We start from the raw sequence: 22933 nt of genomic DNA, 5'->3' as shown, positions 1-22933 counted from the left end.
CTTTTGACGAGAAAACGGATCGACCGATTTTGATGAAATATTTTGTGGCTGTAAAGAAGAGTACCAAAGGTGATATAGGCTACTTAAATTTGTCACATTCCATCCTAATTTAAAATAGCGGCGCTTCAAAGTTATGTTATGTTTGTGTTAATTAATAACACTTAACACATTGTGTACGATGTGATCCATTTTTGTATCACAGTCACTATGCTGCTGGTACGGTGTGATCCACTTTTGTATCACGAGACTTCCTTCAATCTAAGGCCCGTGATACAAAAATGGATTATATTGGAGACCTATACTCTACGTGGTTTGATGCAGTATATCATGCTTAGTTTTAGTTTCTTCTGGTGTCAGCAAAATAAAATATAGTTGTGCTCTATGTCCGGTGTGATCCATAAATGGATCACATCAGAAATTACCCAAATTAGGCCTCCGTACCTAGCGCTAATTTGCGTTTTTATGCTTCGTACACAATGTGTTTTACTTAGGTATGTAGTAGAGTGATAATAATAATTAATATTAGGAGTCGATATCAGATATCGATAGGTATCGATATCTGCTATCGAAGTCCAAAAAACGACAAATTTTGGTGACAATCTATTATCTACTTGACGGTCAAAGGCAGAAGCGGACGTCATAGATAACTCAAAGTCAAAGGCGTTACAATATTTCTGGACGTCCGAGCATTTCAGGCGGGAATTCCCCAGTGTTGCCAACTCGATTAGGACGGCACTCGGACACGTCACAGCCGAAACACCCATGGCACATTTCAACAGGTAAATATTTCAGTAGGTTCTTGAGAAAAACAAGCAGGGCCCATCCCTCCGGGAATTTTGTAGCCCGTAGTTTATTCGATCGTGGTTAAGGAAAATCAGTACCTATGTAATGTACCTACCTACCTACCTAATTTGTTTAATATTCAGTTTATTATTATTATTGATTTGATTTTTGAATTTACTTTGATGTAAGTAATGATTTAAAATCAAGGCTAGAGCCCGTTCTCGAAATACCTTACAATGGGGTAAGTAGGGGTAAGAAACGGCCTTCCATTAGTCAACTCTATGGTGGAATACCTTACAATGGGGTAAGTCTCAATATCGATGCCTAGTATTAATTATTATTATCACTCTACTACAAGTTATGCTAGGTTTCGTACAAAAGCTAGAAAGGACGGGTCAACCACTGGTTCTATTCTATTGTCTTCAGGGCATACCTTGGTTCGCGAGATGATCGGAACGGCAACATCGCAGACAACAACAACATCTGCCACCTTACATTGGAGGCGTTTCCTCGGATTGACAATTACACGCTAGACGACACCAAGAAGAAACGGCCGTCCATTAGTCAGAAAAAAGCCCTTGGAAATGGGAAGCTCAACACTAGACCTTGGATGGTTGGGAATGCGCCATGTTGGATTTCTAATGGTTTAGTATAGGGTATAGGCTTTAGGTGCTACCACGCCACATAGTGGTTGAACTGATTTCCGTATTTTCCTTTAAAAAAGAAGAAACGAGCATGGAAAAAGGGGAAATCGTCTCAGCTAGTTTCTGAAAGGAAAACACGACCAGTGATGTCTTTGGAAATTTTATTTATTTACAACAGTGCTTCTCAAACTGTGTGTCGCAAGGTCGCTCTAGGTGTGCCGCGAGGTTTGGGATTTTCCCTTAGATAAAGATCACAAACCTGATGAGACCAAGAAAGATCGCTAGTTTTTCTCTAACTCACTTTCAACTTCCCCCCAGGACATCCTCTCCAACCGTGCGATCCAGCGCGCACCGGACGGTACCTCCATAGCCGACGCCACCGGCGGGGCCGGATCCAACACACACGGTGTCAAGCTAGGCTGGATTGTCGGCGTGCTCATTCCATGCCTGCTCAACATTTGGGGAGTCATGCTATTCCTCCGAATGGCTTGGGTTGTGGGAGAAGCGGGTATTGGACACTCCCTGGTGATTATAGGCATCTCCTATGTGGTGTGTATTATCACCACACTGTCCCTGTCTGCCATCACCACTAACGGCGAGGTGAAAGGAGGTGAGTACATGTCATATTCACAGAAATCATAAATTAATATCAACAGAGGTGACGTCTAAAACTATGTCTACACATAGTCGACTGGCCGTCGATAGATGTCGACTGAACCGTCCACACTGCCTCGATAACATAAATTCACCTCGTCGATCGACAGCCGGTCGACTATGTTTGGACACACCTTTACGACGCATAGTTCGACCGATTTTGATGAAATATTTTGTGGCTGTAAAGAAGAGTACCAAAGGTGATATAGGCTACTTAAATTTGTCACATTCCATCCTAGTTTAAAATAGCGGCGCTTCAAAGTTATGCTAGGTTTCGTACAAAAGCTAGAAAGGACGGGTCAACCACCAGTTCTATTGTCTTCAGGGCATACCTTGGTTCGCGAGATGATCGGAACGGCAACATCGCAGACAACAACAACATCTGCCACCTTACATTGGAGGCGTTTCCTCGGATTGATAATTACACGCTAGACGACACCAAGAAGAAACGGCCGTCCATTAGTCAACTCTATGGCGAAATACCTTACAATCAGACAACAACAACATCTGCCACCTTACATTGGAGGCGTTTCCTCGGATTGACAATTACACGCTAGACGACACCAAGAAGAAACGGCCCTCCATTAGTCAACTCTATGGTGAAATACCTTACAATGGGGTAAGTGGGGGTAAGAAACGGCCGTCCATTAGTCAACTCTATGGTGAAATACCTTACAATGGGGTAAGAAACGGCCGTCCATTAGTCAACTCTATGGTGAAATACCTTACAATGGGGTAAGAAACGGCCTTCCATTAGTCAACTCTAGTACAAAAGCTAGAAAGGACGGGTCAACCACCAGTTCTATTGTCTTCAGGGCATACCTTGGTTCGCGAGATGATCGGAACGGCAACATCGCAGACAACAACAACATCTGCCACCTTACATTGGAGGCGTTTCCTCGGATTGACAATTACACGCTAGACGACACCAAGAAGAAACGGCCGTCCATTAGTCAACTCTATGGTGAAATACCTTACAATGGGGTAAGAAACGGCCGTCCATTAGTCAACTCTAGGGCGAAATACCTTACAATGGGGTAAGAAACGGCCTTCCATTAGTCAACTCTAGGGCGAAATACCTTACAATGGGGTAAGAAACGGCCTTCCATTAGTCAACTCTAGGGCGAAATACCTTACAATGGGGTAAGTCTAGCTGTATCTTTGATGGAAAAGGCTTTCTATGACTCTTAAAGGCTCACAGCGAATATTTATATGTTGGGTGGAAGAGCTCCTCCAGGAGAACCCTGCCACTTAAAAGAAAGCCGTAAAAAAAGCCCTTGGAAATGGGAAGCTCAACACTAGACCTTGGATGGTTGGGAATGCGCCATGTTGGATTTCTAATGGTTTAGTATAGGCTATGGGTGTTACCACGCCACATAGTGGTTGAACTGATTTCAGTATTTTCCGACCGATTTTGATGAAATATTTTGTGGCTGTAAAGAAGAGTACCAAAGGTGATATAGGCTACTTAAATTTGTCACATTCCATCCTAGGTAATTTAAAATAGCGGCGCTTCAAAGTTATGTTATGTTTGTGTTAATTAATAACACAGGTAGTTGTAGACAGACAACTACAAATGATGGAAGAAAACGGATTGCGTGTGTGTGTTGGGGCATGAAAGTAGACCAAGTTGAAATTTGTTATACTTAAATGGTATACCCATCCGTATAAGCAGAGCTTGTTCTTGTGCATTATTATTTGATAGTAATTGAATAGTTTTAATTATAATTTCCTCACCAACAATAATCACATCCGGTTCCTCTTCAATCTCTCAAATTTGAATAGCAGGAGTTTGTTTTTTATTTTACTTGTAGAGCTGTTTAATTCTGATTTAGACTTCTTTGTATCAATGTCTTCATCGCTGAAATTATCATCATCAATCTCCATAGCTTCTTCTTGTTCAATGGGGTCTGGAAAAAAGACAATAAATTAAAATTAACACATTGTGTACGATGTGATCCATTTTTGTATCACAGTCACTATGCTGCATAAAACCATAGGAAAGATGGCGCGCCGTCGGAATCAGTTCCGTTTCCGAAAGTCAAATTTAATACAACTATAGTGTCTATAGTTGTACTCTCCAGCCCACTGTTCTTCGCCAAAAGTGCCAAGCACTTTCTGGTAGGGCCTCGTTTGCCCTGGGAATTCTTGGCTAGGTTGTTAAACTGAACCAACCGTCATTTGAGCTTTTATAACCACTACTAGCTGAATTCCGTCGCTTCGCTCCGGAATCCCGCTAGTTCATCCCGAGGCATGGTCAAACTTGTGGAAAAGGCATGACCGAACTTGTAGTCCTCAAACTAAAAACATAAACAAAACTCAAATATTAGGCGAGCGAGGAAAAGTTATCTCTCCCGTTCTCTGCACTCTGTGTATTTCTTATGGAGATTTCAGCGATCAAAAATTGATCATATCTCAGGATCGGTTTAGATTTTCCTTTCTTATTGCACACCTAGACCATAAAAGGAATATTCCTACCAAATTTCAGCTTTCTAGGTGTTGTGGTTCTCGAGATAGAGCGATCAGTGTGTGAACTATGAAATGTGAATGAGTGAATGGATCTTGTTCTTATAATATAAGAACAGAGCTTTTTTTTTTTTTTTTTTTTTTTTTTTTAGGGCTTTATTTTAAGTGGCAGGGTTCTCACTTACGTGAGCTCTTTCAAGTAAGAACACTTAGATTTCAGTCCTTTCCAAAAAGTTAAGCAACGTATCATGTGGTTTGTAACTGACCGTCTCGTCTGGGGAAAATACTTCCTGCTGGCGTTTCCCGGCCCCACTTAGGCGGGGTGAGGTTAATAGGAGACGAGTAGGTTATCGCCGAATCTTATATTATAAAATCAAGATCCATTCACCATTCACCCATTCACATTTCCTATTCACACACCGATCGCTCTATCTCCTGAACCACAACACCTAGAAAGCTGAAATTTGGTAGGAATATTCCTTTTATGGTCCAGGTGTGCAATAAGAAAGGATTTTGCGAAAACTAAACCGATCCTGAGATATGATCAATTTTTGATCGCTAAAATCTCCATAAGAAATACACAGAGTGCAGAAACTGCGGGACACGAGAACACCAGAAAGTAACCCGTTGAAATATTTGCAATCGAAAAACGAGTACAAATTTTTGTCGATGGTGGGATTCGAACCCGTTACCTTCTGCATGGTAAGCAAGCGCGTTACCACTGGACCAACCGTGCTCCCCACTATTTATGTAAATTTATTGCATTGTTTGACCTATTGTTACTAGATATTTTGAACATTATTATGTACTTTATGTGGGATTTTGGCAGTGCTCCGGTCCGCCAAGTCAAAATTCACTAACCAAGGCTTCCATTCTCTTATTCCAGTACTATAACAAGTGGCTCTCATTACTTGGCAGTATTCTCTGTGTGATAGTCATGTTTTTGTTGGACTGGCAGATGGCGTTGACTAGTTTCCTCATCTTCCTCGTACTCTACTTTGTAGTCGTCTATAGGAAACCAGGTATGTTTCTCTGTGTGATAGTCATGTTTTTGTTGGACTGGCAGATGGCGTTGACTAGTTTCCTCATCTTCCTCGTACTCTACTTTGTAGTCGTTTATAGGAAACCAGGTATGTTAATGTAAAATGCAGTTTCTTTGTGTTATTATGTCACAACTTTGGTGCTCACTGCAGCATTGTAGGATTTTCCCAATATCTCAATGACCCTAAAATCCCCTATCCTGTCTTTCTTCTCTCTTCGATTTCGGGACAATAAGACCATAGCAGTTACAGTTCCCTCTGTCAAACCTCTTTAAAAAAGAAAAAAAAATCCATTTCCACTTTCTTGTCTTTCTACCCTCCTAATATTATTTTTTCCCCCCTTTTTCCTCGTGTCCCAATTTTCATTTTCTAGTTTCCTATTACTTTTCAAGGGAACATGGAAATGAGAACAAACATTTTCTAATAATAAAAAAAAAAAAAAAAAAAAAAAAAAAAAAAAAAAAAAAAAAAACATTTGGTCTTTAAACGTACCGACAGATTTGACAGTTTATGAGTTGAGATGTTTATCTAGTCGTAAACTGAGAAATAATACTTCATTATCAGTGTGAATAGAGGTATTTATGTAGGTATGTCCTATCAGCCTAAAACGCCTAACCTTACAGCCTTACACAGTAAAATAATTCGTAGTAAGTAGATATATGTGTCATAAAAGTTATTGTTTAGCCAGCCTAGTTAGTTTGGAAGTCATAACAGAAAAGTTCCGGGACCAAGAAAGAAGAGCGGGGAGTTTTTTAGCGGGTTGAGCGGCCAGGAATGGTGCCACAGAAGGGCGAAACACCATACCCTGAGCCGTGACTCCAGCATACCCTCCACACCATGCTGGAGAAGTCATAAAGATTTTTCCTCCTCATAAAAAAAAGTTAGCTTGGAGGGTAGCGCGTCTGCCTTGTAACCACTAGGTCGCGGGTTCTATTCCCGCCCGGGGCAAATTTCATCTTGAAGGGCTTTCAACTATTCTGTTATCCTGTAGGTAGGTACGAACCGAGATAAAGACACTGGAAAATTGATGTTTTCGAACATTTTCATTGCATCTGGTGTATGAAGAAACAAGATTGAAATGAGATAGGTGAAAACCAGGGTGTCTACATCGATATCAGAAGTACTTATTGGACGAAGGAAGCGAGGTCTATGTTTTAATTGGGCCATTTTCCCTTGGCCTCATTTGGGAGAAAAAGAGGGAGAAAAACAAAGGAGGGAGAAAAAGGGACTAAAAAAATAGAACAGAATCAGAAAGAGGGATAGAAGAATCTTATTCACCTATTTCACGCTGTGCCTTTGCCCATTTTTCTATTGTAATTGCCAGTTTTTTATAACAGTCTTTAGGTACCTACCCCCATCTATAACAAATGTCTTCCCATTTCAGGCGGTATCTCTCTATTTCTTCTCCCGATTTCAGGCGGTATCTATTTCATCATCTCCCGATCGTTGGGTCCGGAGTTCGGCGCGTCGATCGGCATCATTCTCGCGTTCGCCAACGCCGTGGCTGCGTCCATGAACACGATCGGATTTTGCAACTCGCTTAACGACCTGCTGGCTTCGTATCACACGAAGATTATAGACGGTGGGGTCAACGATATACGACTGGTGGGCGTCATTGCTATTCTCATCATGGTTATTATCTGCTCGTTTGGAATGGATTGGGAGAGTAAGGTAAGAGCTTCTCCGGGAATCAAACCCGCGACCTAGCGCTTACAAGGCAGACACGCCCTCCAAGCGAACTAGGCTGTGTGTACAAGATAATTTGTGCCCAAAGATCACCTATAAGGTCTTGTGCAAATTGTAGAGATATCATTATGTTTAACCCGCATATGGCCATTGCCCTGAAACAAAATTATGCAGAAGGATAGTCAAATTTAATACAATACTATAGTTGTACTCTCCAGCCCACTGTTCTTCGCCAAAAGTGCCAAGCTGCCAAGCACTTTCTGGTAGGGCCTCGTTTGCCCTGGAAATTCTTGGCTAGGTTGTTAAACTGAACCAGACAATCTTAATCGAGCTAGGACTTTATTTAAAATCCGCCCCGGGCGGGAATCGAACCCGCGGTCTAGCGCTTACAAGGCAGACGCACTACCAACTAAGCTAACTAGGCTGGCTATGCAAATTGTAGAGATATCATTATGTTTAACCCGCATATGGCCATTGCCCTGAAACAAAATTATGCAGAAGGATAGCCAAGTAGCTCCAAATTTTTACTTCCCAAGTTTTTTGTTAGACTAGTCGTATTTTCCTTTCTGAAATTCCCCTCTTCTGAAGCTCGTTTCCTCTCCTTTCACGTGATATCGCCTGTACTATGTTTAACCCGCATATGGCCATTGCCCTGAAACAAAATTATGCAGAAGGATAGCCAAGTAGCTCCAAATTTTTACTTCCCAAGTTTTCCTTTCTGAAATTCCCCTTTTTATTTGAAGCTCGTTTCCCCCCCCCTCCTTTGACGTGATAACGCCTGTATAAAACCATAGGAAAGATGGCGCGCCGTCGGAATCAGTTCCGTTTCCGAAAGTCAAATTTAATACAACTATAGTGTCTATAGTTGTATACTCTCCAGCCCACTGTTCTTCGCCAAAAGTGCCAAGCACTTTCTGGTAGGGCCTCGTTTGCCCTGGAAATTCTTGGCTAGGTTGTTAAACTGAACCGGACAATCTTAATCGAGCTAGGACTTTATTGTTGAAACTCCTATAACTTTATAAAATACTAGCTGAATTCCGTCGCTTCGCTCCGGAATCCCGCTAGTTCATCCCGAGGCATGGTGATTTTTTAGGGTAGGTGCCCCGAAGAAAACCCTTTCTCTGTTTAAAGCTCACTGGACCAAATAATGGAACTCGGCCTTTACTGGCCACTAAAAGCCGAGGACCTTAAACAGGGAACAGACCAGTGTCTTGCTGTGGGACTATAAAGAGGGATCAGAGCAGCCAAACCCTAACCAGCCTGGCTAGCTGGAGGTTACAAAGGTTTTATCAGGCTTCAAAGGAAAAGCACAGGTCCTCATGATGGTTGACTGTGGGTGGGGACGGTCCTAGTAATCTTGGCTAGGGACCAACAACCCCCTTCGGTGCAGCTACACCGCTACAACATGAACTCGGCCTTTATATTGCTTTATACTTTTAAAGTCCGAGTCAGACGAAGTTTATCGGTGCAGCCGAACGCTGCCCATTATCAACACCCGAGTACCTCGTGTAGCCACTCGTACTAACAAAATACCTGGATCTTATACCTTACCTACCTATCTATCAATAAGTCATCCAAAGTAAGATAAAACACCTGACTTGATCGTGTGACAGGTGACAGTTATAAACATAACTTTTTACACGTTCCTTCACGACCTTTCGTCATTTTGTAAACTGGCGATTTTTTGACTCCGCCGGGAATCGAACCCGGGTCTCCCGCGTGCAAGGCGAGCGCAGTGACCACTACGCCATGGGAGCTGACTCTAGACGAAGTTTATCGGTGCAGCCGAACGCTGCCCATTATCAAGATCCGAGTACCTCGTGTAGCCACTCGTACTAACAAAATACCTGGATCTTATACCTTACCTACCAGAAGAAAAAGAAAAATTCCGTTGGTCCTCATTTTTCCTTCTCTATGACTTTGAAACATCACCCAAGTAAGCGCAACTGATCTATTATAGATTCACCTCTTCACCTCATCGATGTCGATCGACAAGGTTCGATCTAATTTTGATGACACCGACTATTATAATTTACACACTTACAAAGAGTCGGCCCAATTAAGTAACTACCTAATAAAATTACCTAATTACCTACATATGCCTATAACTAGTAGAATAGTAGATGATAGTAAGGTATGTTAGGTATGCATTTCTAGCTTATTCGTGACATTGAGCTGAAGATTTGGTGATGCGAGGATCTTATTTTATTACTTTATTGTGAAAATCGATATGTTGAGTATATCTACGTCAGGTCGTAATTTATCACCTCATACCGCCTGGTAAACAATTCAGACCTATGCCTACTTACGTATGTACGAGTAATGTAACCTAGTAAGTTATAGGTGCTTCATGTGTCATCGGTATTTTTCTTAGAAGCCTGGCAGGTGATTTGGTTTAGGAAAATTACATACAAGTGGTTCAGTGAACTGTACTTCCACTCAACCAATCTCAAGGTAAGATTATAAGGTTCGGATTTTCAGGCAACTACGCGCCACTAAAAGTCACGCGACCTACGCTTTTAAAGTGTGACAGGCCTAAAAGTCGCGCGACTAAGTACGACTTTGCGCTTCTAACTTACGAGAACTCTTTCGAAGTTTTGACCTCGGATTTGGATTTTTCCCAACTTTTTACATAGGAATCGACCATTTATTTATAATTTTTACCCATTTGCAACCCATTTTTTTTTTCAAGTGGCAAAGTTCTCCTGGAGCTCTTCCACTCAACCAATCTCAAGGTAAGATTATAAGGTTCGGATTTTCAGGCAACTACGCGCCACTAAAAGTCACGCGACCTACGCTTTCAAAGTGCGACAGGCCTAAAAGTCGCGCGACTAAGTACGACTTTGCGCTTCTAACTTACGAGAAGTCACGCGACCTACGCTTTTAAAGTGTGACAGGCCTAAAAGTCGCGCGACTAAGTACGACTTTGCGCTTCTAACTTACGAGAACTCTAAAACTCAGATCTCCGTCCGTTCGTTCGTTCAACAATATTCTCCTCGGCAATCATTAGTAATCTGTATGTATCATTTGTCTCGATTCCATCATTATAGCGGAATGACATAATTACCTAAACACTACGAGATAAGTTGATAACACCTAATCCCTCCACTTAACTCGAAGAGGATTAGGCATATTAGTGAGGATTAGGCAGAGATTACAGTATTTATAACAAGATGAGAGCTGTGAGGCCCGCGGGGGATGAGAGGGGATTTTCAGTCCCTAAAAACACCCCTGGTTACGCGTAAATACGAAATAAAAAACCCTTAAACACAAGGAAAAGAAATCATCCCTTTTTATAAGAAAACAAACAAACGAAGCGGGAGTCATGAATTATGACGTAATCGCCTACGGGAGCGTATGCCGTGACGTCAAACTTCACGATTTACCGGTACTTTTTAGATCGATTTATCTCGGTACCGGTAATCTAGAAGTCGTAGAAGAAAAAGAAAAATTCCGTTGGTCCTCATTTTTCCTGCTCTATGACTTTGAAACATCACCCACAAGTAAGCGCAACTGATCTATTATAGATTCACCTCATCGATGTCGATCGACAAGGTTTGGCCTTCCATTAGTCAACTCTATGGTGAAATACCTTACAATGGGGTAAGTAGGGGTAAGAAACGGCCTTCCATTAGTCAACTCTATGGCGAAATACCTTACAATGGGGTAAGTGGGGGTAAGAAACGGCCCTCCATTAGTCAACTCTATGGTGAAATACCTTACAATGGGGTAAGAAACGGCCCTCCATTAGTCAACTCTATGGCGAAATACCTTACAATGGGGTAAGTGGGGGTAAGAAATGGCCGTCCATTAGTCAACTCTATGGCGAAATACCTTACAATGGGGTAAGTGGGGGTAAGAAACGGCCCTAATTTACACACTTACAAAGAGTCGGCCCAATTAAGTAACTACCTAATAAAATTACCTAATTACCTACATATGCCTATAACTAGTAGATGATAGTAAGGTATGTTAGGTATGCATCTCTAGCTTATTCGTGACATTGAGCTGAAGTTTTGGTGATGCGAGGATCTTATTTTATTGCTTTATTATGAAAATCGATATGTTGAGTATCTACGTCAGGTCGTAATTTATCACCTCATACCGCCTGGTAAACAATTCAGATCTACGCCTACTTACGTATGTAATGTAACCTAGTAAGTTATAGGTGCTTCATGTGTATTTTTCTTAGAAGCCTGGCAGGTGATTTGGTTTAGGAAAATTACATACAAGAGGTTCAGTGAACTGTAAAACAAGTTCGTCCGAAGCCCTCAAAATCGGGCCCAAAATCCAAATCACGGTCACAAAAAAAAGAGGCCTAAGGCTCCAATATTCTTCATCACCTTTTTCTGCCGATGTGGGGTCGTCTCGTTACCAAGGTTCGATTCGTATTTGGATTGATTTGATAAAGGGAACTGTAACTGCTAAGGTCTTATCATCCCGAAAGCGAAAAAGGAAGACAGGATAGGAGAAAGCCAGCCGTTCCGAGAACGAACCTTACCTGTACTTATTGTTTAGGATAAAATCCGCCCCGGCCGAGAATCAAATCCACAACCTAGCGATTACAAGATCTGTTATCCTTCTTTCTTCGATTTGGGGACGATAAGAACGATCTACTGTTAGAGTTCCCTCTATGAAACCTCTTTCAGAAAAAAAAAAGTTATTTGATCGGATCACTGAGAGGTTGGAGTTTTTGTTACAAAATTTTTCAAGCTTTCTGTTATCCTTCTTTCTTCGATTTGGGGACGATAAGAACGATCTACTGTTAGAGTTCCCTCTATGAAACCTCTTTCAGAAAAAAAAAGTTATTTGATCGGATCACTGAGAGGTTGGAGTTTTTGTTACAAAATTTTTCAAGCTTAGAGAGTCAGATTTTGTAGGTATAGGTACCAGCAGGTACCTACATACATAATTATACTTATTAGGTATGTAGATTTGTATGTACATAATGTACAATTGTACATAGGTCTACGTCCAACTATTAGTTACCTATGGTTTTTACCTGATGAGGTATGGTTACTTCCTATGGTACCTACATGATATTTGAGATGTACCTATGTGTGGTATGTAGGTAAGGTATTTGAGCTGAGAACTGAAATTGTCAAGGTCTTAACGTAATGGACCCAGGGAGTTATGCTGAATTATTTATCCTGTGTCGTAAATGTAACACGAGAGAACATAATCTGATTTATTATTATTATTTTAATGGATTTAATTAATATAAATATATGACTCCCAACGTCAGGAAGGAAGACAGGATAGGAGAAAGCCAGCCGTTCCGAGAACGAACATTATCCCATCAGGATAAAATCCCCCCCCGGGCGGGAATCGAACCCGCGACCAACCCCTACGGGCGAATGTAAATTCCCCCGACTTCATGTAAATTCCCCCGATTTCAAAATTACTTCCTGTAGGGTCATATGTAAATTCCCCCGATTACGAAAAAAAAGGTATATGTAAACTCCCCCGATGGCAGATGCTCTTCCAAGCTAACTAGACTGGCGCTAATAAATTTTGTTGTTTGTATTTCAGGCTCAGAATGTCCTCCTGGTTTTGATCGTGATTGCCATCATAGATTTTCTCATAGGTGCTATCCTAGGGCCTCAGGACAATACTTCCATAGCGCAGGGATTCGTTGGCTTCAACAGTAAGTTTAAACTAACGGTAAGAGCTAGAGACTTGAAATTTGGTATGTAGATGTCAAATGTGAAAAGGATGCGACACGAAACTTTTGGTTAAGATCGGTGCAACGGTTGGCGGCATTTTACCGCTTTTTGGCGGTTTTCGGTGTAATTTAACGATATATCGGGAACGGTATGAGCTGGAGACTTGAAATTTGGTATGTAGTTTACAAGACAAGGGTGCTAACCAGGGTGAATGCCACCTTGCTTTTTTTGCCGGAATTCAAACCAACTTCTTTACGAGGCTGAGTGTACTTTAAACTTGCTTAACTTCAGTGGGTCCGTCTGCTATTGGTGAATTCAGCATACCATACTCCATGGCTAGCAATGTAATACTTCTCCAGAAACTTGAGGACTGTCCGATGCATAATCAAGGAGTTTATGCATCGGACCTAACGAGAGTCCAAACTGACTGTTTTTGGAAAGTGACATGTAAAAAAAAAATGTAAATGCAATTTCTTTGGGTTATTATCACAACTTTGGTGCTCACTGCAGCATTGTAGGATTTTTCCCAATATCTCAATAATCCTAACATCCAATGTTTACCTACCATGCTGGCACCGGTCGCTATGCGCATTTATATGTCATAGCTACTCATTTTCCTCACGAGGCTGAGTGGGCCCCGCAACAGCCAGTCACGGAGTCAATCATTTGCTTGATACAAATTTCTTGACCCCGCCGGGAATCGAACCCGTGTCTCCCGCGTGCAAGGCAAGTGCAGTGACCACTACGCCATGGGAGCTGACGTTGTTACCGATTGATCAAACAGAGTCTATGTTCGAGCGATGTCAATTTGTCAATCGATATCTAAAGTTTAGTCCACACACAGTTGACGCCGTCGATCGAAGAGGTGAATCTATGTTGTCGAGGCAGTGTGGACGGTTTCAGTCGACGTTGATCGACGACATTGACTACGTGTGGACACAGCTTTAAGGCTTGGCTCACATTATTATTATTTTTTTTTCTAAACATTTACATCTCTTTATTACATATAATATAGATAGGTATACATGACAAATTTGGAAAACGTTATTAGAGAAATAGGTAGATACATCGCGCCATAGGGTAAGTGTACCATTTATTCGCCCACCTAAAAAACGTACCATTTATTGGCCCACCTGTGGGTCTACGCCACATAAGTCTGAACTGGACGAACTTTTTCAAGATCCAATTTCATCAAAAGAAAGGGCTTAAAGACTGCTATCGAAACAGTGGTATTTCAAAATTGTAGTCATAAAAACAAAAATTAGAAAAATAAATGTGGGCAGGTGGGCCAATAAATGATACGTTTTTTAGGTGGGCGAATAAATGGTACACTTACCCTATGGCGCGATGTATCTACCTATTTCTCTAATAACGTTTTCCAAATTTGTCATGTATACCTATCTATATTATATGTAATAAAGAGATGTAAATGTTTAGAAAAAAAAATAATAATAATGTGAGCCAAGCCTTAAAGCTGTGTCCACACGTAGTCAATGTCGTCGATCAACGTCGACTGAAACCGTCCACACTGCCTCGACAACATAGATTCACCTCTTCGATCGACGGCGTCAACTGTGTGTGGACTAAACTTTAGATATCGATTGACAAATTGACATCGCTCGAACATAGACTCTGTTTGATCAATCGGTAACAACGTCAGCTCCCATGGCGTAGTGGTCACTGCACTTGCCTTGCACGCGGGAGACATTTTTATTATTTTCTACAAGTTCGGCCATGCCTTTTCTACAAGTTTGGCCACGCCTCGGGATGAACTAGCGGGATTCCGGAGCGAAGCTAGTGGAGGATAAAACCCCGTCACTAAAAACCTTAAATCCTTAGAAGTTACAATTACGCTGACGTTACGTTAAATAAATTTCAAATACCTACCCAATTCTCCTTCTTCTTCCCCGGGTTCAGACGGGGTCGGCGTTTTTCGTTAGCCTCTCAAACTTATGAGTGAATGCTCTATGCATTCAACCTTTGCTGTTTCTTCGCCAAGGGAAATTTCACACTTTTTATTTAAAATAATATAATTTCCAGGACCCGGGCAGTGCTATTCCCAAAGGCACCCTGCTGGCGCTCCTCATCACGGCCATATCCTATGTGGCCTTTGTCCTAGCGGCCGGCGGAGTAGCGGTGCGTGCGGCCACTGGAAATGTCACGCAACTGCCGGATGCGTTCACACCGTGTGACGGACTGGTTGATTGTGCGTACGGTCTGCAGAGAAGTTATACGGTGAGTGAGATATCTAATCTAATCTAAATCATGATTTATTTCTTGTGAAGCTGAGAGCTTCTTCACAATTTTTGTGGATATCACAGCATTACTAAGAGCCTCCTGAAATTTATCACATTTGTGTCTGACTTAGTATAACTGTGTCAATCGGCAACTCAATAGTTGAGCAGTTCGTCCAATAAAATATTGATATATATATGACATATCTATAATTATTCTTTTTACTCTGGTAATGCCGCCACTGGTCGCTACTCGATTAAAGTAGCTACTCAATTGTCCTCACGAGGCTGAGTACACCCCGAATTCCAAGCACAGAGCCGAAAAAAACCTCGGCCTCGCCGGGAGTCGAACCTGGACCTCCTGCGTGCAAGCCTAGTGTGATACCCACTCGGCCACGGAGGTTGCTCTATACTATACGGTGAGTGATTGGCGCATGTAGCAAGTCTTCTTGGCTGCGACCCGTGGTGTAAAGAAGTAGGGCTGCGACCAATGAGACCAAACCTGCACCCAAGAAGACCTGCTCAGTGCTAATGAGAGAGCAGTACAAGTCGAACTCTTCTAGGAGCGAGAGATATAAATGGTGACATTGTACCGGACACAGAAAATAAGTAAGTCTTCTGACTAACCCCATTAGGGTATTTAACATACTAGGCCGATACTATACGAGTTGTTCATACACTTGTTCATCCTAAGTAAGTTCACTAAACCAATATAACTTGTCGTCAGGGCCGTATTTGGCAAGTCAATTTTGAGCCATGTCCTGTGTCTGATCTCAACGCTTATTATAACGTGATACAGTGAGTACAAGTAGTTTAGAATAGAATAGAATATATCTTGTTTAAGTACCAGCACTGAAAAGTCCCTTTACTCGCGCAGTCTTGTTTAGTAGATCTTATTCTAAGGAAATAAGTTGGTCTGGCTGGGGGGCCTTAAACAGGGAGTAGACCAGCCTATTCGCCTACTTACTATACATACATATCCTACATCGTTCCAGCTCGCGCAGTCTTGTTTAGTAGATCTTATTCTAAGGAAATAAGTTGGTCTGGCTGGGGGGCCTTAAACAGGGAGTAGACCAGCCTATTCCCTTACTTACTATACATACATATCCTACATCGTTCCAGCTATGTACTGGGTCGATTAAATTACTTACTACCTATAATGTGAAAGAACTCCTACCATCACCATCCCCCAAACCTTTTTTTTAGAAAAAGATTGTACCTCGGCACCGCTTTCGCATTACTTCAAGGCACTTTCTTTTACATCCAGTGAACCAGGATTGGCCTAGTGGTCAAGTTCCTTTACATTTGACAACAACATCAGAACATCTTTACACGAACCGATTTGGCAGGATTTTCCCTCATTTAAGGATCGGGTTCCTCTGATAAGACTTCTTCTTCTTTACATTCCTCTCCTATCGGAGGTTGGCAATCATCATGGCAATGTGGTGTCTGTTTCTGGCAGCGCTGTGAAGAGTTGCTTGGAGTTGTAATCGAACCAGTCCTTGAGATTGTCGACTTAAAACTTCGAGCTCACTTCGTTCAATTCTCGAATGATTTCAGCAACGCATTCGAGTACCGTCTGTCTGTCCTGGTGCTCCGCGTACCGGGCGGTCTCGACTATTCTCACGCTGTGGATCTCCCCCCAGATGTAGACGAGAAGGAGGACATCCTGTATGTTAAGGACAAGTATCCGATCCACAGTAATATACTACAGGCGAGCTCCGACTATCATCTGGACCGGAACTCTATTAGCGCCGCAGGTAAACTTCTAGGGAACTCTAAACTTCTAGGGAAATTCACTGGCATTTACCAACACCTTTGAACAGCCTAGGAGCTTAGATAAAGCTTTGAAGGTCGTCTGTATCTAACACTATGAAGAGATAGTGCTGGCAGCCTATTTGAGGGTACCTAGCGCATGTCCTTACAAGCTTGGTTCCTTAGTTACAGATCCGATTCCCCTTCGGCGCGAACTTCATACTAACTACTAAACCTCTCAAAAAAGTGAAAAAATAAAATAAAACCGTTCTCCTTTGTTTTGTTTTCCATTCACCAGAGGGCGTCAAATTACGTGAGCTGCTACCGAGCAAGGATCTACAATCTATTCAGCAATATCCCAGCAAGAAGGATGAAACCACTAATATAAGTGCCCGGGATCATCCTGGTATGAATATGATGCAATGTTTTGACACCAAGACCAAGCGGGGAACTATTGATGTGTGGTGGCTGTATGATAATGGAGGTAATATATTAGTCTTGTTTCCAAAATAATTTCACAGGAGAGAGCTATTTTCAAATCCCTTTTGGGCATACTAGGTTTCAGTTTCATGAAGGAAAGAAAAGTTTCCATTTTGCCAAATTTCATCAAAATTGAACAAACCGCTCAGAAGTTATGGTGAGGTTTTAATTATTAATCTTCTTCACCTTCTCTTTTTTTTTCTACGCCTTTTCCCATGTTCAGATGGGGTCGAGAACGAACATTATCCCATCAGGATAAACCCGGGCGGGAATCGAACCCGCGGCCTAGCGCTTACAAGGCAGACGCACTACCAACTAAAAGCTAACCAGGCTGGCTGCTATTTCTTTAGCAAGGGGAATTCAGGCTGGTATACTCTCTGTTTAAAGTCCCCCAGCCAGACTAAGCTGGTCTACTCCCTGTTTATCTTTATGAGCTTTATCTTTATCGTTCACTGAACCACTAAGTTATGCTCTTTTTTCCTCAGCTGAACTGAATGCCATCGCTCCTCTCATCTCAAACTTCTACCTCGCTTCGTACGCTCTGATTAACTTCTGTACATTCCATGCAGCCCTCATCAAACCACTGGGCTGGAGACCCACCTTTAAGGTGAGTTGAACAGTGTGATCTGGGTAAAACTACTGGAAAATCCGTTTCATAGTTCGAGGCAAGGGCAAAGGCTCTGCGAAACCGCCCGAATTTTGCTCGCGAACTGGGAACTCGGGACCCTTTGGAAGATTCATGCTCTACTGAAATAGATATTTGAGGGCATGAGATGCAAAACCGCCAATCTCCTCTTTTTCAAATTTTGAGAGAGAGCTGAAAAACTGCTTGAGGGCTATATTGTGGAAATAAAATTTTAGTTATTGTTATTATTATTATTTACCGAGAGGTTTGATAGAGGGAACTGTTACTGGTAAGGTCTTATCGTTCCGAGAGCGAAGAGAGATGGGAGGCAGGATAGGAGAGAGCCAGCCGTTCCGAGAACGAATCTTACCTATTTGGGATGAAATCCGCCCCGGGCGGGAATCGAACCCGTGATATAGCCGCGAGACGCGCTACCCTGCAAGTTAACTAGGCTGGGATAACTCTTGAATGGCCCATGGCAAACTTGGATGAAAAGTGACTTTTTTTCTCAAAAAGATGAGTGTTCCACCGCCGTTTTTATTTCGTAGCAATGGAACAACTGCTACATTAGACGCTTGTGGCCTGTGTCGCAGCATGCCCATCCCGTAGTATGCCTCTCATCAGATGGGCGAGAAGAGACACAATACTTCCCATTTAGGTGCTGGGTCAGTAAACCTTTTGGGGTTTTTTCCCCCAAAACAAAATTAATTTTATTAAAAAAAAATTATAGGTTTTTTTTTTTTTTTTTTTTTTTTGAGGTTTGATAGAAGGAACTGTAACTGCCAAGGTCTTATCGTCCTGAAATCCAAGAGAGAAGGAAGACAGGATAGGAGAAAGCCAGCCGTTCCGAGAACGAATATTATCCCATCAGAATAAAATCCGCCCCGGGCGGGAATCGAACCCGCGGCCTAGCGCTTACAAGGCAGACGCACTACCAACTAAGCTAACTAGGCTGGCCCTCCAATTTTACTTTGCTGATTTACATCGTTCCGTCCTTTACGTTTTTTTTTTTTTACTTTCCCTATCTTATTGGAAGGAAACTAATGTATTCGGGCAAAATTTTCGATGGTCAGTTTTGTTTTCTAGTTTCAAGTCATTACTACTTGTCTCTTTCATTTCCAGTATGGCGGATCTCCTGTCCAAGTTCCGCATCAAATATTCGAGTCTCAAGATGATATCGGACATATCCAAGCCCGTCCAGCCCGAATCCGAACAACTGTTCGACTCTCTCATCCATCAATATCGCACGCATAATCCGGCAACACTGGACGTTGACCTTGATGCGATCCAAGGCAAAACCAATCGACATCTGCGCCTGCGCGAACTCCTCCTCGAGCATTCCAACGATGCCACATTGGTCATCATGTGAGTACAAGTAGATTCGTAGAAGCCCATGCTTTGGGGTTTGGGGCTGTTTAGCCCCTACATCTAAGACTCAGAGTGGAGTTTTAGCGTATGGAGTTAAGCTAAATCATCATGTGAGTACCTATGTATGTAGTATGCTGTGTCATTTGGCAACCCAGACTTTGGGCAGCTCATCAATAAATTATTATTGATTGTTTCTCTCTAGTCGCATTTTCCTTTCGGAAATTGGAACAAAAGCTCCCCTCTTCTGTAGCTCACTTCCCCTCTTTTGGCGTTAGAGCGCCTGAACTATTGAAAATCCAAGATGTCGCATTCCCAACCATCGAAGATCAAAAGGGTTCAGTGTCCATTTGCAAAAGGAAACACATTAGTAGAACTTGGAATCGTCTTTCCGCGTGAAATTTCAAAAATATAGACAGACAACCGAGCGTCAGTGGCTGAGTGGATATCACCTTAGGCTTTCATGTCGGAGATCGCGGGTTCTATTTCCGGCGGGGTCGAAGTTTTTTCGGCTCTTGTCTCCTCGAGCATTCCAACGATGCCACATTGGTCATCATGTGAGTACTAGTAGATTCGTAGAAGCCCATGCTTTGGGGCTGTTTAGCCCCTACATCTAAGCCTCAGAGAGTTTTTGTGTATGTATGGACTTAAACTAAATCATCATGTGAGTACCTATGTATGTAGTATGTTGTGTCATCTGGCAACCCAGACTTTGGGCAGCTCATCAATAAATTATTATTGATTGTTTCTCTCTGGTCGCATTTTCCTTTCGGAAATTGGACTCCCCTCTTCTGAAGCTCGTTTCCCCTCTTTTGGCGTTAGAGCACCTGAACTATTGAAAATCCAACATGTCGCATTACCAACCATCGAAGATCAAAAGGGTTCAGTGTCCTTTTGCAAAAGGAAACACATTAGTAGAACTTGGAATCGTCTTTCCGCGTGAAATTTCAAAAATATAGACAGACACCCGAGCCTCAGTGGCTGAGTGGATATCACCTTAGGCTTCCATGTCGGAGATCGCGGGTTCTATTTCCGGCGGGGTCGAAGTTTTTCCGGCTCTTGGAGTTCGGGGTACATTCCGCCTCGTGAAGACAATTGGGTAGCTACTTCAATCGTGTAGCGACCAGTTACGGCATTACCAATCTAAAAAGATTGATGAGCAATGAAATAGTAAAGAACGAGGCACTCAGTTATGCTGTGATATCCACAAAAGTTGTGAAGAAGCTCTCTGCTTTACCACAAGTCTATCCTGTCTTCCTTCTCTCTTCGATTTCGGGACGATAAGACCATAGCAGTTACAGTTCCCTCTGCCAAACCTCTTTAAAAAAAAAATCATGATTTGATTTTTTTCTGTCGTGCATCACAAGTAGAAAATAGATGTTGAACACCCTGTACAATTGGGTAACTACTTCAATCGTGTAGCGACCTGTTACGGCATTACCAATCTAAAAAGATTGATGAGCAATGAAATAGTAAAGAACGAGGCACTCAGTTATGCTGTGATATCCACAAAAGTTGTGAAGAAGCTCTCTGCTTTACCACAAGTAATCAAGATTTGATTTTTTTTTCTGTCGTGCATCACAAGTAGAAAATAGATGTTGAACACCCTGTATGGATTTCATTACTTTTTGTCTCCTTCCCCAGGTCTCTCCCGATGCCTCGTAAGGACATCCTCCCCGCCCCTATCTACATGACATGGCTAGAGATCCTTACCCGGGATCTACCTCCCTTCCTCCTGATCCGAGGAAACCAGACATCTGTACTCACATTCTACTCTTGAACCAGACTGGTGAACAGAAGGACGCGGGTTCGATCCCAGCTGAGGCATGTAGGAATTTCAATCAAGTGTGCCGGGAGGCCCGCGAACGTCAAGAGTTCGAAGCGCCAACCGGCCTATATTAACACGAAACAGAGTGTCATGGTTTTTCGGCATTTCTGTTAAAGCATAAATACTTGTCACAAATGTTGTTCCCCACTTAGATGGGGTCGAGTGGATTGGAACACATCACATGCCTTCAGGCACACTCCATTTGTCAAGGGTCTAGGCATTGCCTTGCCCTTGGGATCAATTTAATTTGAAGAAACCCATTTACTGATGACTTAGAATACAGTATGCTAGATATCATGACTTGACTTGGACTTGAACCACCAACCTCCAGATCCAGAGTTCACCGTGCTAACCACTACACCAGGCGAGGCATGTAATTGTCAAAATTGGTATTCTCGCCTTGACGATTGGTATCAGTATCAGGGCTACGATCCTTGAAGCAAAGTTGTATTTTCCTGTCGGAATTTCCCCTCTTCTGAAGCTCGTTTCCCCTCTTCTGAAACTCCTTTCCCCTCTTCTGAAACTCCTTTCCCCTCTTCTGAAACTCCTTTCCCCTCTTCTGAAGCTCCTTTCCCCTCTTTTGGTGTGATAGCGCCTGTACTAAACCAAAGGAAATATGGCGCGCCGTCGGAATCGGTTTCGGAAAGGAAAACACAACTCTGAACTTTATGAAACTTAATATCTACCTATTTTACACTTTGTAATATTTTGACATCACAGCAACCATTAAAATACGTGTGCAAGGTTTTTCTTCTGTACATATGATTAATTATGAGGTATTATATTGGAACTTTTGCGAAGGGCGAAATACAAAATAGATTTTCCTTCATGGAACGTGGCCCAGGTACAGTCCACGTCAACTGGGAAATCCGATGGAAGCGCATGGAGGGGAACCGCAACTTAACTGTAAGTCGGACAGTTCTAAAAGTTTCACCATTCGATTCGGCGTGAAAAATCCCATGGGATCAACTATTCACATGCTTACTTGTTAATCAACGAGCTATTTCTGTCTTCCTTCTCTCTTCGATTTCGGGACGATAAGACCATAGCAGTTACAGTTCCCTCTGTCAAACCTCTTAAAAAAAAAAATAAAATCTTTTTGGCAACGCAAACTTTGTGTCGTTTTGGTAACTCTTTAGGCGGTTGGTCAATAAATTTTGATTATTTCTCTCTTATTGATCTGTTTTGCAGTTATACATCAGAGACGTTAAATCTACAGAAAAGTACCATAGGTACTTACAACATTGCATTGTCTAAAACTTATGCTGTGTTTTGGCAAGTCAATTTTGAGCAGTCCGTCAATAAATTTGAATTGTTTCTCCCTTATTGATCTATGCATGTATTCCAGATCATGCAACTCATATCATCAGTCGGCATCATTATTTACATCGGCTGTTTCGCGGCCACCCTCTCCACAGCGCTTACCAATCTCCTGTCCGTACCTCGTCTATTGCAAGCGCTCGGCATAGATCGTATATATCCGGGTTTCATATATCTGAGTAAGGCGTATGGTCGCAACAAGGAACCGTACAGAGGCTACGTACTCACGTTTCTTATTTCATCTGCGTTTGTACTCATAGGTGAGTAGTATGAGAGACATACTCAGACACAGACCACACGCGTCCTGTCCGTACCTCGCCTATTGCAATATATCTGAGTAAGGCGAGACATACTCAGACACAGACCACACGCGTCCTGTCCGTACCT

At 42.3% G+C, this 22933-nt stretch overlaps 2 protein-coding genes and 1 long non-coding RNA gene across 3 annotated transcripts in view; all 3 read left to right on the top strand.

The window, feature by feature from the left end:
* Positions 1 to 22933, top strand: part of LOC103517981 (bumetanide-sensitive sodium-(potassium)-chloride cotransporter) — a 37609-nt gene that overhangs the window by 7606 nt on the left and 7070 nt on the right. Inside the window, exons 6-10 of the mRNA XM_026829892.1 lie at positions 1746 to 2037; positions 7005 to 7258; positions 12806 to 12937; positions 14974 to 15174; positions 22575 to 22806. Of these exons, the coding sequence (XP_026685693.1) occupies positions 1746 to 2037; positions 7005 to 7258; positions 12806 to 12937; positions 14974 to 15174; positions 22575 to 22806 (1111 nt within the window). The remainder of the gene's footprint in view (positions 1 to 1745; positions 2038 to 7004; positions 7259 to 12805; positions 12938 to 14973; positions 15175 to 22574; positions 22807 to 22933) is intronic.
* Positions 577 to 1326, top strand: LOC113471035. Its single transcript, XR_003393883.1, has 2 exons — positions 577 to 779; positions 1210 to 1326. It is a non-coding gene; the product is annotated as an uncharacterized LOC113471035 (long non-coding RNA).
* Positions 19156 to 21285, top strand: LOC113471034 (bumetanide-sensitive sodium-(potassium)-chloride cotransporter-like). Its single transcript, XM_026829891.1, has 2 exons — positions 19156 to 19398; positions 21043 to 21285. The coding sequence occupies exons 1-2, from the start codon at positions 19157 to 19159 to the stop codon at positions 21176 to 21178; spliced, it is 378 nt and encodes a 125-aa protein (XP_026685692.1). The 5' UTR covers position 19156; the 3' UTR covers positions 21179 to 21285.

Source organism: Diaphorina citri, unplaced genomic scaffold, assembly GCF_000475195.1.
Source record: "Diaphorina citri unplaced genomic scaffold, Diaci psyllid genome assembly version 1.1 scaffold2026, whole genome shotgun sequence".
Taxonomy (NCBI): Eukaryota; Metazoa; Arthropoda; class Insecta; order Hemiptera; family Psyllidae; genus Diaphorina; species Diaphorina citri.
The sequence above is the reverse complement of the archived record's forward strand: the minus strand, read 5'-3'. Positions and strand labels throughout refer to the sequence as shown.